A 14,649-nucleotide genomic window follows, 5' to 3' on the forward strand; every position below is an offset into this window, starting at 1 on the left:
GGCAGTCTGGGGCAGTGGGCAGCTGGCAGATCCTAACCTGACCCATGTATGCTGCCAACCTGTTGGGTAACCTTAGGCAGGCTTTTCCTATCTTCAGTGTCATCATCTCTTAAATGGAGGGGTTAAATTCGAAGACTTTAAGGGGTCCATTGCTGATATTCTGTGTTTGAGATTGAGACAAGGGGACAAACTTCAAGGCAAAATGAACCCCCGCCTCCTTCAGGGTCCCTGGGGCCTGGCTTGTCCTGTCAGGGACATTCATCCTTGGGCCTTTAGGGTCCTTGAGTTGTGGGACGCTGCTCCTGCGCGTCTGGCCCCAAGGCTCTGGCTGTCCCTGCCGGCGGCTGAGCCAACGACTCCGCCCACGCGCTCGTCCCGCGTACCGCCGAGCCATTAGCGCGATTGCTCGCGGTTCCCGGCAAAGCTGGTGATTTATGCGGGGCCTCGACGGGGCAGTCCCTTGAGCCAGGAACAATTAGCTAAAAGCCAGCAAGAAGGGAGGCAAGGGGGCGACCAGCCAAGCCCCAGGGCGCCCAGCCGGGGCTGCAGCCGCCGGCCGCCCCCGGCCGAGCACCCCAGCCCCCCGACTCGGTGGGCCCCACTCACCACGGCGGGGGCGGGGCTCAAAGGCTGAGGCGAAAAGGCAGTCCAGTATCCACGCCATGACCCGCGCTGAGTGCCCGGCAGCTCGCAGTTAACCTTTGCGTCGTCCCCCGCACTGGCCGCCCTAAGTAGCCCCCGGTGACCACGCCCTGAGCCGCACCCTGCACCCAGCTAAGAGTGTCTCGGTCACCGGACACCTCGAGCATGTCACGAAGGGGGCAGGGCCTCAGGGGAAACCCCCCCCCTCCTGCCAGAAGAGAGGCCGCTGGTCCCGCAGCCCCTTGCCCCACGCAAAGGGAGGCCGAGACACACAGCTCCTGTCCGGGGAAGCTCTGACTCTGAGGGCGGGACCTTGCACCTACCCCAGGGAGCCCAGAGCCTGAGGGGAGACGCTATCTCAGCCCTGGTGAGCCCCAAATCTGAGAGGGAGGGAAGGTCCCTGTCCCCCAACCCCTCCCCAGGAGCCCTTGATTGGGCACATAAAAGCAGGCCTGTCCCCAAAGGCTGGAATTTGAAGGCTAGGTAGCGCACCTGTCCCAGGGAGCCTCAGATCTGAGGACGAGACTGTATCCCAAGCTCTAGAAAACTCCACGATTTAGCGGAGCGTCATCTCAGCCCTCAAGAGGCCTAGTCTAAGCGGGAAGCAGTGTGTCCCCCAGGATCCCTGAATCTAAAGGGGAGTTGATGTCTCAGCCCTTGGGGACCCTCCCACCCCCACCCTTAACCCCTCTCTTAGGGCAGGCATCACCTCAGCCCCGAGTAGCTCCAAATCTGATTTAAATCACTGCTCTGTTCTAGAGGACCAAGAATGTGAGTAGGAAAAATGATTTTGCCGCCTCCCCCAAGAAGCCCCATATCTGAGAGTAATCTTACTTCCCTTGTCCTGGGAATTCTGCAGGGAAGAGGGAGATGCTTTCCTGCCTGGGAACATTTGTATTGAGGGGGTTGATCATCAACTGAGATAAAAGAACCCAGTGTCAAGTATGTACAAATATGGGGTACCCCCCACTTGCTGCCGACTTACAGATTCCACTGACAATGCTTTTGCTCAGAGAACTGATATGGGAGGGGGACCAACATTTATTTTTAGAAAGAATTTGATATTTGATATTTCAACGGGGGGTGGTACTGTGTTGGATTTTCTTACACTTCTTTTATGGCTTTGTATTTTTACATTTTAAATACATATGGGAGCACATGCCACAATGGGTTCAGTGTTTGGGGCCTCTGGTGGTGGTAAAAACAGCCCTGCCCCCCAAATCCTGGGGTGGAAGCAGCCACCAGAGATGGACCACATTGGGCAGGAAGGGCGTCTAACCGAAATTTCCTTTTTACTTCAAGCCCAGAGGCCCAAATTAATTTCTCTCCCAATTCGCCATTGGTAGCTGTACCGACATGACTCTGTGCCTTGTTTTCCTCCACTGGGAGAACGGGGCTCTGTTGATCAAAATGCTAGTGAGGAGGTAGAAAGAAACATGGAAAATCTTCTTCCAACATCTCGATTGCAGGCCAGAGGAGTGGAAGCCTCAATCATGGGATCCGTTGGGGAGAGCAGTTATTATATTTGCTTTGCTAACCACTGATATTAGCATTAACGTGGCAAAAGGGGTGCATAAAATGGAAAAATTGCCCATACTTTGCCATACAATTCTTAGCAAAGCAGAGCTATCTTCAGAGTTTAAAGGTCTTCCACTCATTTTCCTTCCTTTCTGGGAAACATGGTACCTCTCTGGGAAACATGGTACCTCTCTGCCTTTGTACCAATTTCTAAATCATTTCCAATTTTCTCTGTTTTCTAAAAGCAATCACAGACAACAAGCACTCACCAGACCTGCTCTTTTACCAATTTCTGCTTTACAAATACTTAGTCATCCAAGCCAAACAAGCCTGACATCTAGAAATGTCCAGTTTCAGGCCCTGGATATTGAAATCTCAGCCTTACCTCTTCCCATGAGCTTATCCAGCACCAGCTTTTGAAAGGGCCTCAATGGGTTCCTTTTTTTCCCAACTGAATGAGCTTTTTTTGGGCTCCCTCATGGCACAAAATCTGCCTGCCTGGTCCAATCCAAGAGTCCTTGGAAACTGAAATTGCTCTGCTTCCAGGGCAGCTCTACATGAGGTACAAACCCATGACAGCTGTCCTTCTTTGTTGCCTTTTCCTCAAGAGGTGTAATGTGGTAAAGGAACAAAGCTACAGAAACTCACAAGCCTAGATTGGAAGCTCAATTCTGCTATGTTCTAGCCATGTAATCTTGGGAGGGTTATTTAGTCTCGCTGAAGCTTAGTTTCCTCATCTGTAAAATGGGTATATATATTAATAGCTATGGAAAAAGCTCCAGGTGGACCAAAGCATCTACTCTTTTGGGAAAAAAGAGAAGAGAAAATACAGAGGTCAGAAATGTTTAAAAAATTGATTTAATAACTAAGTTAGCAATTTTGCCCTGTCCCTTTTCTTTGACCTGCCTACTCTGCCACTTAATTACTTAGTGTTACATTCCCTTTGAAAATCTTTATCCTTAACTAAATGTCCTGGGGTAGAAGGACATAATAGACATAATAAGGAAATGCATTCATCCATAAATCCATTAATTCATACAACAAATATTTATCAAATGTCCTGTAGGTGCCAGATATTGAGCTATGCAAATAATGTTGATTCACTCAATGAATTATTATGCAATTATTTTTAAGTGTATAATTTAGAAGCTTATATGATAATCTGAAAATACGCGTATGATACTTTTAAATGAAAAAAAAGGCAGGATGCAAAATGTGTGCACACTGTAATATAAACAGCACAAATAAATAATAAACCTATATACAGAATAAAAGGCTAAAAGGAAACACACCAGAATCTGAGTCGTGATTGTATTTAGGTAATGCAATTATGGGCAATTTTTAACTGTTTTATTATTTTCATATCTTAGTATTCTCCAGTTTTTCTTTAATAAACATATATTATTCTCTGGAGTTAGAAAATCCTACTTAGAAAAAAATCTACAACTTTGTCTCTGCTGAATAAAGGACTAGGCTAGACAGGGGAATGGCGAGGGCCTTTAGGTTGGGGTTGTGCCAGTGGCACAGGGCACTTGGACTGGCTTTGGTGACCCAGAAAAGGCTGAGAAAGTTGGCCTGTGAGTAAAATGCAGAATTCCCTTCCTGTGCAGGAGCACGTAACAAGTTATGACTCCTCCTTCCTGAGGACGTAGGAGTTCTTAGTGCCCCCATTGAGCAGCCAGGAACCTGCTAGCTTGGACCTGTAATCCCTCATCCCACGGTATGTGCTCACAAGGGACACATAGGACATCTTTGTCCTCACTCTGACAGTCCAAGACCTACAGCTTGACAGTTTGCTGCTTCTTAAGCGTCTTCTATTGTAATTCCAATTAAAAGCCAAGCATCCTGCTCCTAGCTTGGGTCATTATCTTCCCAGAGGTCTTTAGCCACAATGATGAAGTGAATCTGGGGGTTTGCTGACTTTTAGAAGATAGGCTTCAGACCTTCTTAACTTTTTTCCTGAAGCCCAAAAGTGCTTGACACCCGGGCATATAATTGCTACTTAAATGGGACTGTAGAAATTAAAGGCCCTTAAACCTTGTCGTGGATCAGTGTTTCCCAAAGTACAATCCATTGGACCAGATGCATCAGAATCACTTGGAATGTCCATATAACAATGCAGATTCCCTGCTCCCACTCCAGTCCTACTAAACAAGAATTTCTGGGCATGGAGACTAGAAAATAGTACTTTTAACAGGCCCTTCATGGGGGTTTTATGCCCATTAAAGCTAGAGAAACTCTAGTGTAGAAGAAAGAAGTCTTTCCCTGCCAACTCTCCCATTGCACCGTAGCTACAGGGAACACTGCGGCACCCTAGCCACAAGAAACACTGGGGCAACCAAATGGGGAAACTGGTCACTTTAACCCCACTCTACTTCTTTTGGGTGCATGGGGAAATACGTAGCATGGAAAATTGACCAAACCTTGAAACATGACTCCTCACAGGGCCTGGGTGTGTTCAAAATGAGCATACTCCATACAAGTCATTCATTTGGATTTTCTAAGAATCCTTGTGTATATGTCTACATAGCACTTCCCAGTCAGGTTATTTCATTTGAACTTTCTACTTGTTGGGTTCCTTGCATCAGGCAAGAGAGCACAGTGGAAAGGGCAGTTAAAATACCAAGAGTGAGGCTGGACTTACTGGCTGACTGGCTGGGTGAATGTGTGTCTGCTTCCCAACATGAGCCTCAGGCTCCTCCTCTATGAAGTGGGAATCTCAGTCCTGCCGCCCACCTCCCTCTATAGCAGGCTTGTCCAAGCCATGACCCACAGGCCACATGCAACCCAGGACAGCTTTGGATGCGGCCCAACACAAATGTGTAAACTTTCTTAAAACATTATAAGATTCTTTTGCCATTTGTTTTACCTTATCAGCTATCATTAGTGTTAGTGTATTTTATGTATGGCCCAACATTTCTCCCAAAGTGGCCCAGGGAAGCCAAAAACTTGGACACCCCTGCTCTACAGATTGTTAGGAAGGTCTCTGCATTTTCAGGAATGAGATAACAAAGTACTTATCTCTGGGCCCATGAAGGGAATTGGCAGATCAGCACCCTGCCCCACAGCATGTCCTTTTGAGAAGCCCTATCAGAAGGTCCACACAGAGCGCACAGGGATCATATTTGTTCTCTAAAAGGGACTCCAAGCCCCAGGACCTCAAGAGCCTGCCTCCCTGGTTTTCTATTTGTGAAAGACTTAACTGGGCAAATGGTAAACATGTCAGTTAAATCACGGCTGCTTCGGGGGACCGCTTTGAACCTCAGAAGGGCCTCAATTTCCTCATTTCTCAAATGGGGTTATACAGAGAAATCTTGAAGTTCCTTTCTAGCTACTTAACAGCATTTCTAGGGGTACACTCCTTCCGCAGTACTTTTTTCCCATAGCTCTATTAATTCTAAATATTTTCATATCACTGAAACCTGACAAAGTCCTGGCACCATCTTTGTGAGGTAGATATGGGAGAGAATTATTCCCATTTTCTTAGATTTAGAAAAGTGAGGCAAAGTAAGTGACTATCCCAAAGTCACCCAGGGGAGAAGAGATGAGCTGAGACCAGCCTCCACATCTCTCGCCCCCTGCCCATTCTTTTTCGGTACTCCTTGCTAGATCCCAGGAGCTGTCTGTCAGTGTGCTGACACCACTCAGGAAAATGCAAGTTTCATCCTGACACCAGAAAGACAGAGCAACGATTACGCTTCAGTCCCCAAGGAGGCAGAGAAATTGCTTTTAGTTGACAAGTGCATCTCCCACACACATACCCCTCTGGTTGAATGAAAAGATAAAATCAAGTTAAAAATCCCAAATGCTCACTTAATTTTGTAAAGCATTTTGCTCTTTGAGCTAGGGGTAGGCAGGATGAGAGAATTTTCCAACTCCAGAAGTCTCGACCGGGTGGGGTAGGGAGAATGGTGGGAACTAAGGGGGGCACAGAAAAAAAAAAAGTCAGAAAGAACAAAAAGCATGGGGAGGTTTTCTTTTAGTTTTGTGCCATAATCAATAAGAAAATGGAGTTATCTGAAAAAAGAACTAGAAAAAACTCAAGTGTGTGCTTATGCCTTTGAAAAACTACAAGACATGCAAGCCACTGACATTTCCGTTCTAGATGAAAATTCTATGGCTTCCGATAATAAGAGTTTAGGGGCTCAGCAGGGGGACCGTCCACTTCTCTGTGTTGCCATAGACTCCTGGGCTTTACTACCTCTGAAGGTCATCCCTGCAAAGCACTTGCCTTTATATATTTAAGTGTATCAGCTCCCGACGTACTCTCATATGTATTTTCAATCTGAATTGCATACAGCTTTGGGAGGTTGGCAGGACAGAGATTAACACAACCCTTATTTTATAGAGGAAGAAACTGAAGTTTGAGGAAGGGGAGTGACTTGCCTAAAGTCACTGCCTTTTTTGTTTGTTTGGAACCTGTTCTTGAACCACTTTTGTGCTTCCTTCTTTTGTGCAGGGCTCCCTCTCACACTACCCATATCCAGCCTAAAATCTGGCCTTAGATCTTATATGTCTCTTGACCCCTCCCTTGGACTCCAAAACTTGGAGACTTTCACCTTGCAGAGAATTCCAAAGCCCTTAGAAAGCCTGAGAATCTCCCCAACTAAGAACATTTTATTCTTAGTAGTGAAATGTCATGATATCTGCAACATATTTTCAAGTGTGTGTATATATATATTTATATATATTCATATTATATAGATAGATAAATATATATCTATATATTATATAGATAGAGAATTTATTGTGCATATATACATACACACACAAGTATTTATTGTGCTGTTCTTTCAAATTTACCATATGTTTAAAAGTCTGAAAATACAAAGTTAAGGGGAATCTCCTCCCAGGCAGCTACCCCACCAGTTTACTCTAAAATCTGAGAGTTAATGGTACATCCCTCCCACGGTGCTCTACCTCAGGACTCTATCAGGATGACCTGGCCCCAAACACAGAACTAGCTCTGCAGGAGAGGAAGGCTACACCTGTGAGTGATTGTGATGTCTTAGATGGAGCTTGGGTGCTGGTAAGTGGCTGCCTGTACTGCATTGGAGTTTAGAGTGAAGGATTTGATGGCCAAGCAGCTTAAATTAGAGACCGAGAGGAGTTCTTAAACAAAGTCTAATTAGAGCTGGCAATTTTCAAAAAATAATGTTTTCTTTAATTTCAAAACTTGCTTATCAGGGTTGAAAGTGCCATTAGAGATAATCTAGTCCAACCTCCTCTCATCACGGGGGCCGGTGGGAAGGGGGCACTGAGATCCAGAAAGGGAAAGTGACTTACCCAACATCGCCTAGCAAGTTAGTGGCTGAAAAGGGACTAAAAGCCAGGTGTCCAGCATCCTAGTCCAGGGCTCGGTCCATTACATCACACTGTTATCCCACTTTGGCTTCCTGGGTTCTTGAAAGGTCATCTGCCCACCCCAGGGCTTGCTTTCTTCAGACCAGCGTGGCACTTGGGGGATTTGCAGTCAGCGACAGTCCCTGCTGCTGGGATCTGAGCCAGGCGCCTGAAGATGGCACCTGTCACATCCCATTGGAATGAATTACCTCCCTCTGAAACTGAGAGGGCCAGGCGGAATCTGGGAGCGGCACCTTGAGAGCAGAGTCAGTCCTGGCCCGCGCCGCTAGTGTGCCATGGACATTCAAGGCAGAGAAGGTCATGGAAAATACCCTGAGCACTGTTTGCTGGGGAGCTTTCCACCTCTCTTGGACCCCAAGTGATTTATTGATTATTTTAGGGACAACCACTCTGGTTTATTGGTTTAACTGCCATTACTCGTGAGGGGGCGGGGTGGGGGGCTGCCTGCCCGCTGCGTCCCCTGGTCTGTCTACTCACAGGATTGGTTCATGGGACAGCTTAGGTGGACCCTCGTGAGCCTGTCGGGATTAATGGCATTTGACTGTAGATCATGAGAAATCTCATCAGTTGCTGTGGGTGGAGGTGGATGGAGCAAGCAGGAAGAGGGCAGAGGAGAAGAAGGAAGATGAGCAATAGCGGGAGGGAACAAAAAGGACGAAGGAGAAGGGGGAGAGGAACATGCAATAAAGGAATTCTCTTGTACAACAACCACTGACATTTCTGAGCCTGTAGCTTCCTCACTTTTAATCATTCCCTTCATTAAGTGCCATTTGTCAATGCAAATAGGTCTTTCTCCATTATAACTCAATCTTGGGACAACCCACGCCTTAAACAAAGATGCAAGGCTAGCTCCAGAGCCCTAGGTTTCCCTAACTAAGGGGTTGTTTGCCCTTCCCTCCCTGCATTCCTCCATCCCAGGCACCATAAGAACACCAAAATTGGCCCTAGGACAAAAGATACCAAGGACTGACTTTATCTTCTGAGCTACTTTGGGTCTGGGCCCCGCCCAAGGACCCCCTCTTCTGACTTCTGTGGCCCAACACCCTCTCCTGCTATCAAGCACCAGGGCTTATAACTGTCCTGCTGGTCTACCCTTCAGATCCCAGGAGAGTTATGAGACTGAAAACTAAGCGGTAAGGCAGGAAGGTGCCATCAGAGATGCATCTGCCTAGGACCAGAGAGCAGCCATGCTGGAGAAACACTCCTGCCATCCACGCAAGACAGCTCCTACTCCCTCCATATTTGCACACACACACAGCCCCTCTCAATACAGTTACCAATGTTTTTTTGGAGGCCTACTCCAAGGGGACACATCTCTGTCCTATTTTGATTTTCATTCTCTGCACAATGCTACATTGTAAGTCTCTATTTATTGAAACTCACTCTTCCCTTGGCTCTGAGGACACTGTGCTATACTGGTGTTCTTACCTCTGATTTCTCCTTCTAGGTCTGCATTCTCCTTTGGTACCCTAAATGGGAGCATTGCTCAGGTCCTGTCCTCATGCTCTATTCTTATGTGGAGGGGTTAATCTACTCTGATGGCCCTTATCTTTCTGGATCACTCACAATACCTAAAATAGTGTCCTCCATATAGTAGACACTTAAGTAATGTTTACCTAATTGATTAACATTTGTTAATTGCACAGCGCCTGGTACACTTCAAATGTTCTGTAAAGAGTATTATGGGAGATCTTACAGTTTACAAGCATTTCCTGTGTATTTGCCTGTCTTCATCCTCATCATTACCCTGTGAGGATAATTTTTTCTTATTCTCATTTTTATAGATGAGAGAAGAGGAGGGAGCTAATGTTTGTTTTCTGCCTAGTGCTTTATACACATTTTAATTTAATTTTCACAACCGCACTGTGAAGTAGGTGTTCTTAGCCACATTATACAGATGGGAAAACTGAAGCTCAGAAAGGAATTCAAGATCACAAGGAGCATATAATTTGTCTCCTCTGCTATTTCACTGTTCTGTAAATTTGATCATACCAAATTTAGTGAGCAATACTGGGGAGGCATATAAAAGGAATCATACAGTGATATTATAATTATTGTTTACATGTAAGTATTTTTTGGTTTGCATTCATATGAAATTTAATGTCATGCATATAAAGAGCTGAAGAGGAAAATAAAACCCTTCTATTTCCAAACATTCTCTGCCTTTCCCCTTGCATATTATAATAAGAAGAACAGATTATTAAATGTTTACCGTGTGCCAGGCATTATGTTTAGCATTTTACATGTGTGCTTTCATTTAATTCTCACCACAACAATGAGGTGGGGGCTATTATTATATCTCAATTTATACATAAGGTAATTGTGCCCCATAGGAGTTAAGTAACTGGTTCAATGACCCCTACTTAGTTTCTGAGGTAATTGAAATTTTAAGTCAGGTTGGTCTGACTCCAAAGTGAATATTCTTTTAATGATAGCAGGCTGCCTTTCTAAGAGGATAGGGAAACCAAGTTTCAGAGAGATTGTAATGTCAGGTCTCCTGACTCTACATTTTTTTCCACTTTGCTTCAGCTGCTAGCATCTCTTTGTTGAAGGGACTGCTTTTATTGTCAATAAGCTTTCTATGTCTGTGGTCTGTCTCCTCAACCACATTGTCAGCTCTGCCAAACCTCTTTAGATCCCCCACAGAGGGTTCTCACTAAATACTTGTCAATTGATAAGCACGGGGCTCTCTTCGGTTGAGAGAATTATTAATAACCATCAGACTTTGACAAAGCCCTTCTCATCTCCAAAGGAGTTGAGCCCTTGGAGCTTAGGAGATGTATCAATTCCTCGCCTTGCTGCAGCTTGAAGTCAGGAGCCCACACTGCCCGCCTCCGCACAGCATCCATTCTCCAGGGAGCCTCTATAGCGTCAGAATCATTTCACCGAAGGCTAAATTATGTGTGTGACTCTGGGAGAGCGAGGTCTCCGTAAAGGGGGAGAAGAATGTGGGCTGTGGTTCTGAATGCAGATAGACCCTGGGGATGTTTCGCACCATCCGAGATGATGTGTCAACCTCTAGCAGTGGCACTCCATAGAACAAGCTTTAAAGAGTGATCATTACTGTTATTATTGGGAATATTAATAATATTTCTTACATTTGTACTGTGAACTCCCATTTACGCAAAAGGTTCCTGCACAAGAATTCATTATTTTTCATTTGTGCTGGCCTTCCACAAAACCTTTTGGGCTTCAATATTCCCCCAAAGAAATATTCCTCTGTCCAGTTTTTGGGAAAGAGAACCACCCCAGGGAAACAGAAACAGCTGAGACCCTGAGAACGGGAACCTTAGCTAGCTGGGACTAAAGGCCAACAATTGACCCTGCCGAGCAATGAAATATGTTTGGAGCCTGAACACAGATCCCCAATCTCCTTCCTTCTCTTTGGCTGTTCCCGGAGCTGGCAGGACCTCCCACCCCAAGCAGAATCTGTAATTCCTCCCGCAATCAGAATTCACTCTTCCTCATCCCTTCCCCCATCAATGGCCTCAGGGACACTTATGTGGAAGCCACCAATTATCTCTTCCCCTCCTCTAGACCAATTTTCTCATGCATTTGTATGAGTTCACTTAGCATCCTGCAAAGAGACAGGCAGTAGTAATAATCATAGCTAACATTCATGGAGCTTTTACTATAAGGAAGGCACTATAATAAGCACTTTGCATGCATAATTTCTCTTCATCCTCATAATAGTCCTACGAGGAAGGTTTATTTGGATCCTTACTTTAAAGAGGAGGATGTAGTTTCTAGTGAGTAAGCAGCCTGCCCAAGGCCACACAGCTAGCTAATGCAGAGCCAGGATTCAAAGCCAGATCTATGAACCCCTCCAGTATACTGTCTTTTAGTATCGGCTTCCATTTCTTGGATAAAAACAGTGAGACCCAGAGATTGGAAGGCCATGTAACATTCAGAGGAAAGAGTCTCAGGAAGTCAGGAAATAGTTTTCCTCCGATTTCTGCCAGTAACAGGCTAGATGAGACTGGGTGAGTCACTAAAATTCCCCTGTTTCTGAATCTGCAAGCAGGGTCCACAGTGTGTGAGATGCAAAAGAGATGAGCCAAGGAAGGTTAATCTCCTCCAAATCTATAGAGTTTAAAAGCACCATGCGAATGCAAAGTGTTCCTTATCATAATCCTTAACATTATTATTCCAGCCTATTCATCTACCAATGAACCTGGGATACAGTGCCTAGCTCTGCCCCTGGATTCTGGTGCCATTTAAGTGCAAAGACAAATGGTCTCAGGGAGTCAGGGGTGATCCATTATCTGGATATGGATTATTTCTCAGGAGTAAATTGTTAGCCCTGTCAGGTGGCTGATGAATTCTCCCATTGCACCTGGGGGCTCATCACTCTGCATGGGACGTGCAGGGAATGCAAGCAGCACAGCAGCTGGAGTCACAGTGTGACTCTGCAGATGGGGTCCTGGGGGTGGGGAACAAGGATGTGTTGGTTAGGTTCCAGGGAGCAGCAAACGACCCCACCCATCCTTGAGTGAAAAGACAGATAATGAACCCCACCCATCCACAGCCTAGCCCAGGGCAGAAAAGGGTAACTCCTTCCCTCTCCTAATGCTTGGAGCATCTTTGGGGAGAACAAAGCACAAAAGAGGCTGACAGATTCATACACAAGGAGGTACTGACAGAGAGATGAGAAGAATGGGCAAGAGAAAGAGAAACAGAAAAACAAGACATGGAGAAAGACAGGACAGGGAAAGAAAATGAATAAAATAAAGGATCACAGAAAAGAGACACATGGAGAAAAAGGAACACAGTTAAAAGAGAAACCCAGAAATAGGAGCTAAGAGGAAAAGAAAAAAGAGTAAGAAGTAGCTGGGTGCGGTGGCTCACGCCTGTAATCCCAGCACTTTGGAAGGCAAAGGTGGGCCCACGAGTTCAAGACCAGCCTGGGCAACATAGCAAGACTCCATCAATAGAATTTTTTTTTTAAATTAACAGGGTGTTTTGGCATGCACCTATAGCTCCAGCTACTCAGGAGGGTGAGGTAAGAGGATCGCTGGAGCCCAGGAGGTCAAGGTTGCAGTGAGCTATGATCATGCCGCTGTGCTCCAGCCTGGGTGACAAAGTGAAATCCTGAAAAAAAAAAGGAAAAGAAAGAAAGAAAAGAAAAGAAAAGAAAAGAAAAGAAAAGAAAAGAAAAGAAAAGAAAAAGAAAAGAAAGAAAGGAAGAAAGAAAGAAGGAAGGAAGGAAGGAAGGGAGGGAGGGAGGGAGGAAGCGAAAAGAAAAGAAAAGAAAAGAAGAAAAATAAACAAAAGCAGACTCATAAATAATCCCCAAAAATGGGAAAAGTTATATAGAGAAAGAAAAAATAAGAAAAAAGGAAAATGTATGGGGAAAGATAAATCTAGAGAGAAAACAAGTAGGGGAAGAGAAAGGGGAAGAAATAAATAAAATTCAAAAGAAAAGTATATAGAGAAATATAAAAATAGAACAACCAGAGATAAAGGAACACAGTGAAAGAAAAAAGGATGAGGAAGATAAGAATACTGGGAAAAAAATAGGTGAAAAATGTTAAGAAACATAGAAGAGGAGATTGAAGTCTTTAGGAGGACCAGAAATGGTTTTTTTTTCTCCCTCCCTCCCACTTTCACTGTTAGCCATTCTTGTGGTGTAAAATCAGTCAGACACAGACACACATTCTGAGTCAAATAAGCACATGAAAAATAACACATCTGGACACAGAGGAGTTGAAAGATTTGAGATGTAGGCAGCGACAGACTCACAGCAGAAAGAGAGAGCCAACCTGAACACAGGATGGGCTCCAGGCAGAAACTGCCAAGGAACTAGATATACCACTGCAGAAGATGACACAAAGGCACCTCAAAAGATGGACATGTGAATAGACAGGTACACAAGCAGACATCCACCAGGGTGGGAGGAGGAGGTTTGGCCTAGCTCCTTTCCTCCTCTCTTCTCTTTGCCTTTGTGAAATACTCTAATAATGGGCATTTACCATTCTGGGTCTCCCGCCCTTGGGATTTTCCTTTAGGCTTCATGAAGGTTGGTAGCAATGTGTTTCATTTAAATAAACTCACTCCTGCTAGGGTCTGTTAGTTACTGTATCTCCCCTCCTGGGAACAGACTTCTCTCACCAGTTTAAATGATCATATCCAAAAGACCCCTTTCAGGCATGACTGTAAACGGCTGAATATCAGTCTCTTGGCTAAGACAGAGTTGGAGTCTGTCTTGATGCTTACTCCAAGACTAGAACTTTTTCCCCCAGTATGCCATGATCCTCCTTAACTTCACTGGACTTTCCTTTTCACCTCTGCAGTTTGAAGCAGATGAGAAGGGGAGGCTACGCATCAGGATCCCTACTTGAATAAGAGGAGCGTCATAAGATTTCCTTGGTTAAAAAGTGTTTCTTGCAAAAGCGAAGTTTGAAAACCTCAGGGTTACACAGGGCTGGATGAATTCTAAGGGTCCTTCCAGCTCTGACATTCTGAAATTCTATGACTAAGAGCTAATTTGTTCAAATCTAAACCCGCAGTAATTGCACAGAACTTGATTGAATTTTCTGAGCAAACATGGCGTCACTGTCTGCCCCAATAAGTATTTAGCCATGGCCCCAGTTTAATGATTTTGTGCAGTATCAATATTTCTTGGTGCAGTTTCCAGCACTGACAGGTAGGTGCATGATGATGTGAAACATGTGGGCTCAAGATGCCCACCCAGGAAAGCCACAGGTGGTTGTTGGTGTGTCCACCTGGCTTGGGCTGAGACACAGACTGCACCAACCCCTCTGGCTAGTGCTGGGCACATGCAGGGGTAGCACAACTGCCTTTGAAAGGGGCATGCTGGTTGGGTGGGTGGATCGGGTTGCCCTAAAAGCCCAGGGATGCTGTAGCCAACGGGTCACAAAGAGAATAGCAGTGAATGGGGCTTGCTTTGTACAACTTCACTTTGATGCAAATCATCCCTGAAGGCTACTGCCTCACTTAGTATTCCATTCATTCATTCATTCATTCATTCTACAGAGAGTGCGTGCTCTGTGCCAAGTTCTGTGCTAGAACTAAGGATAGAGACATGAACAAGATACAGTCCAATATCTCCCAAAAATCTCATTTGTGAATCAGAATTGTGGTACAGTCAAGGGGGCAGTATGT

The 14,649-nt window shown here is 45.1% G+C and overlaps 1 protein-coding gene and 1 long non-coding RNA gene across 2 annotated transcripts in view; one reads left to right on the forward strand and one right to left on the reverse strand.

The window, feature by feature from the left end:
- Nucleotides 1-726, reverse strand: part of ARHGAP36 (Rho GTPase activating protein 36) — a 31,447-nt gene extending 30,721 nt beyond the window's left edge. The window contains exon 1 of the mRNA XM_007992701.3: nucleotides 607-726. Within this exon, the coding sequence (XP_007990892.1) occupies nucleotides 607-664 (58 nt within the window). The 5' untranslated portion in view covers nucleotides 665-726. The remainder of the gene's footprint in view (nucleotides 1-606) is intronic.
- LOC140710828 (uncharacterized) overlaps nucleotides 1-14,649 on the forward strand; it is an 86,807-nt gene that overhangs the window by 9,411 nt on the left and 62,747 nt on the right. The window lies entirely within an intron of this gene.

The sequence above is a fragment of the Chlorocebus sabaeus genome, chromosome X (assembly GCF_047675955.1).
Source record: "Chlorocebus sabaeus isolate Y175 chromosome X, mChlSab1.0.hap1, whole genome shotgun sequence".
In the NCBI taxonomy this organism is placed as follows: domain Eukaryota; kingdom Metazoa; phylum Chordata; class Mammalia; order Primates; family Cercopithecidae; genus Chlorocebus; species Chlorocebus sabaeus.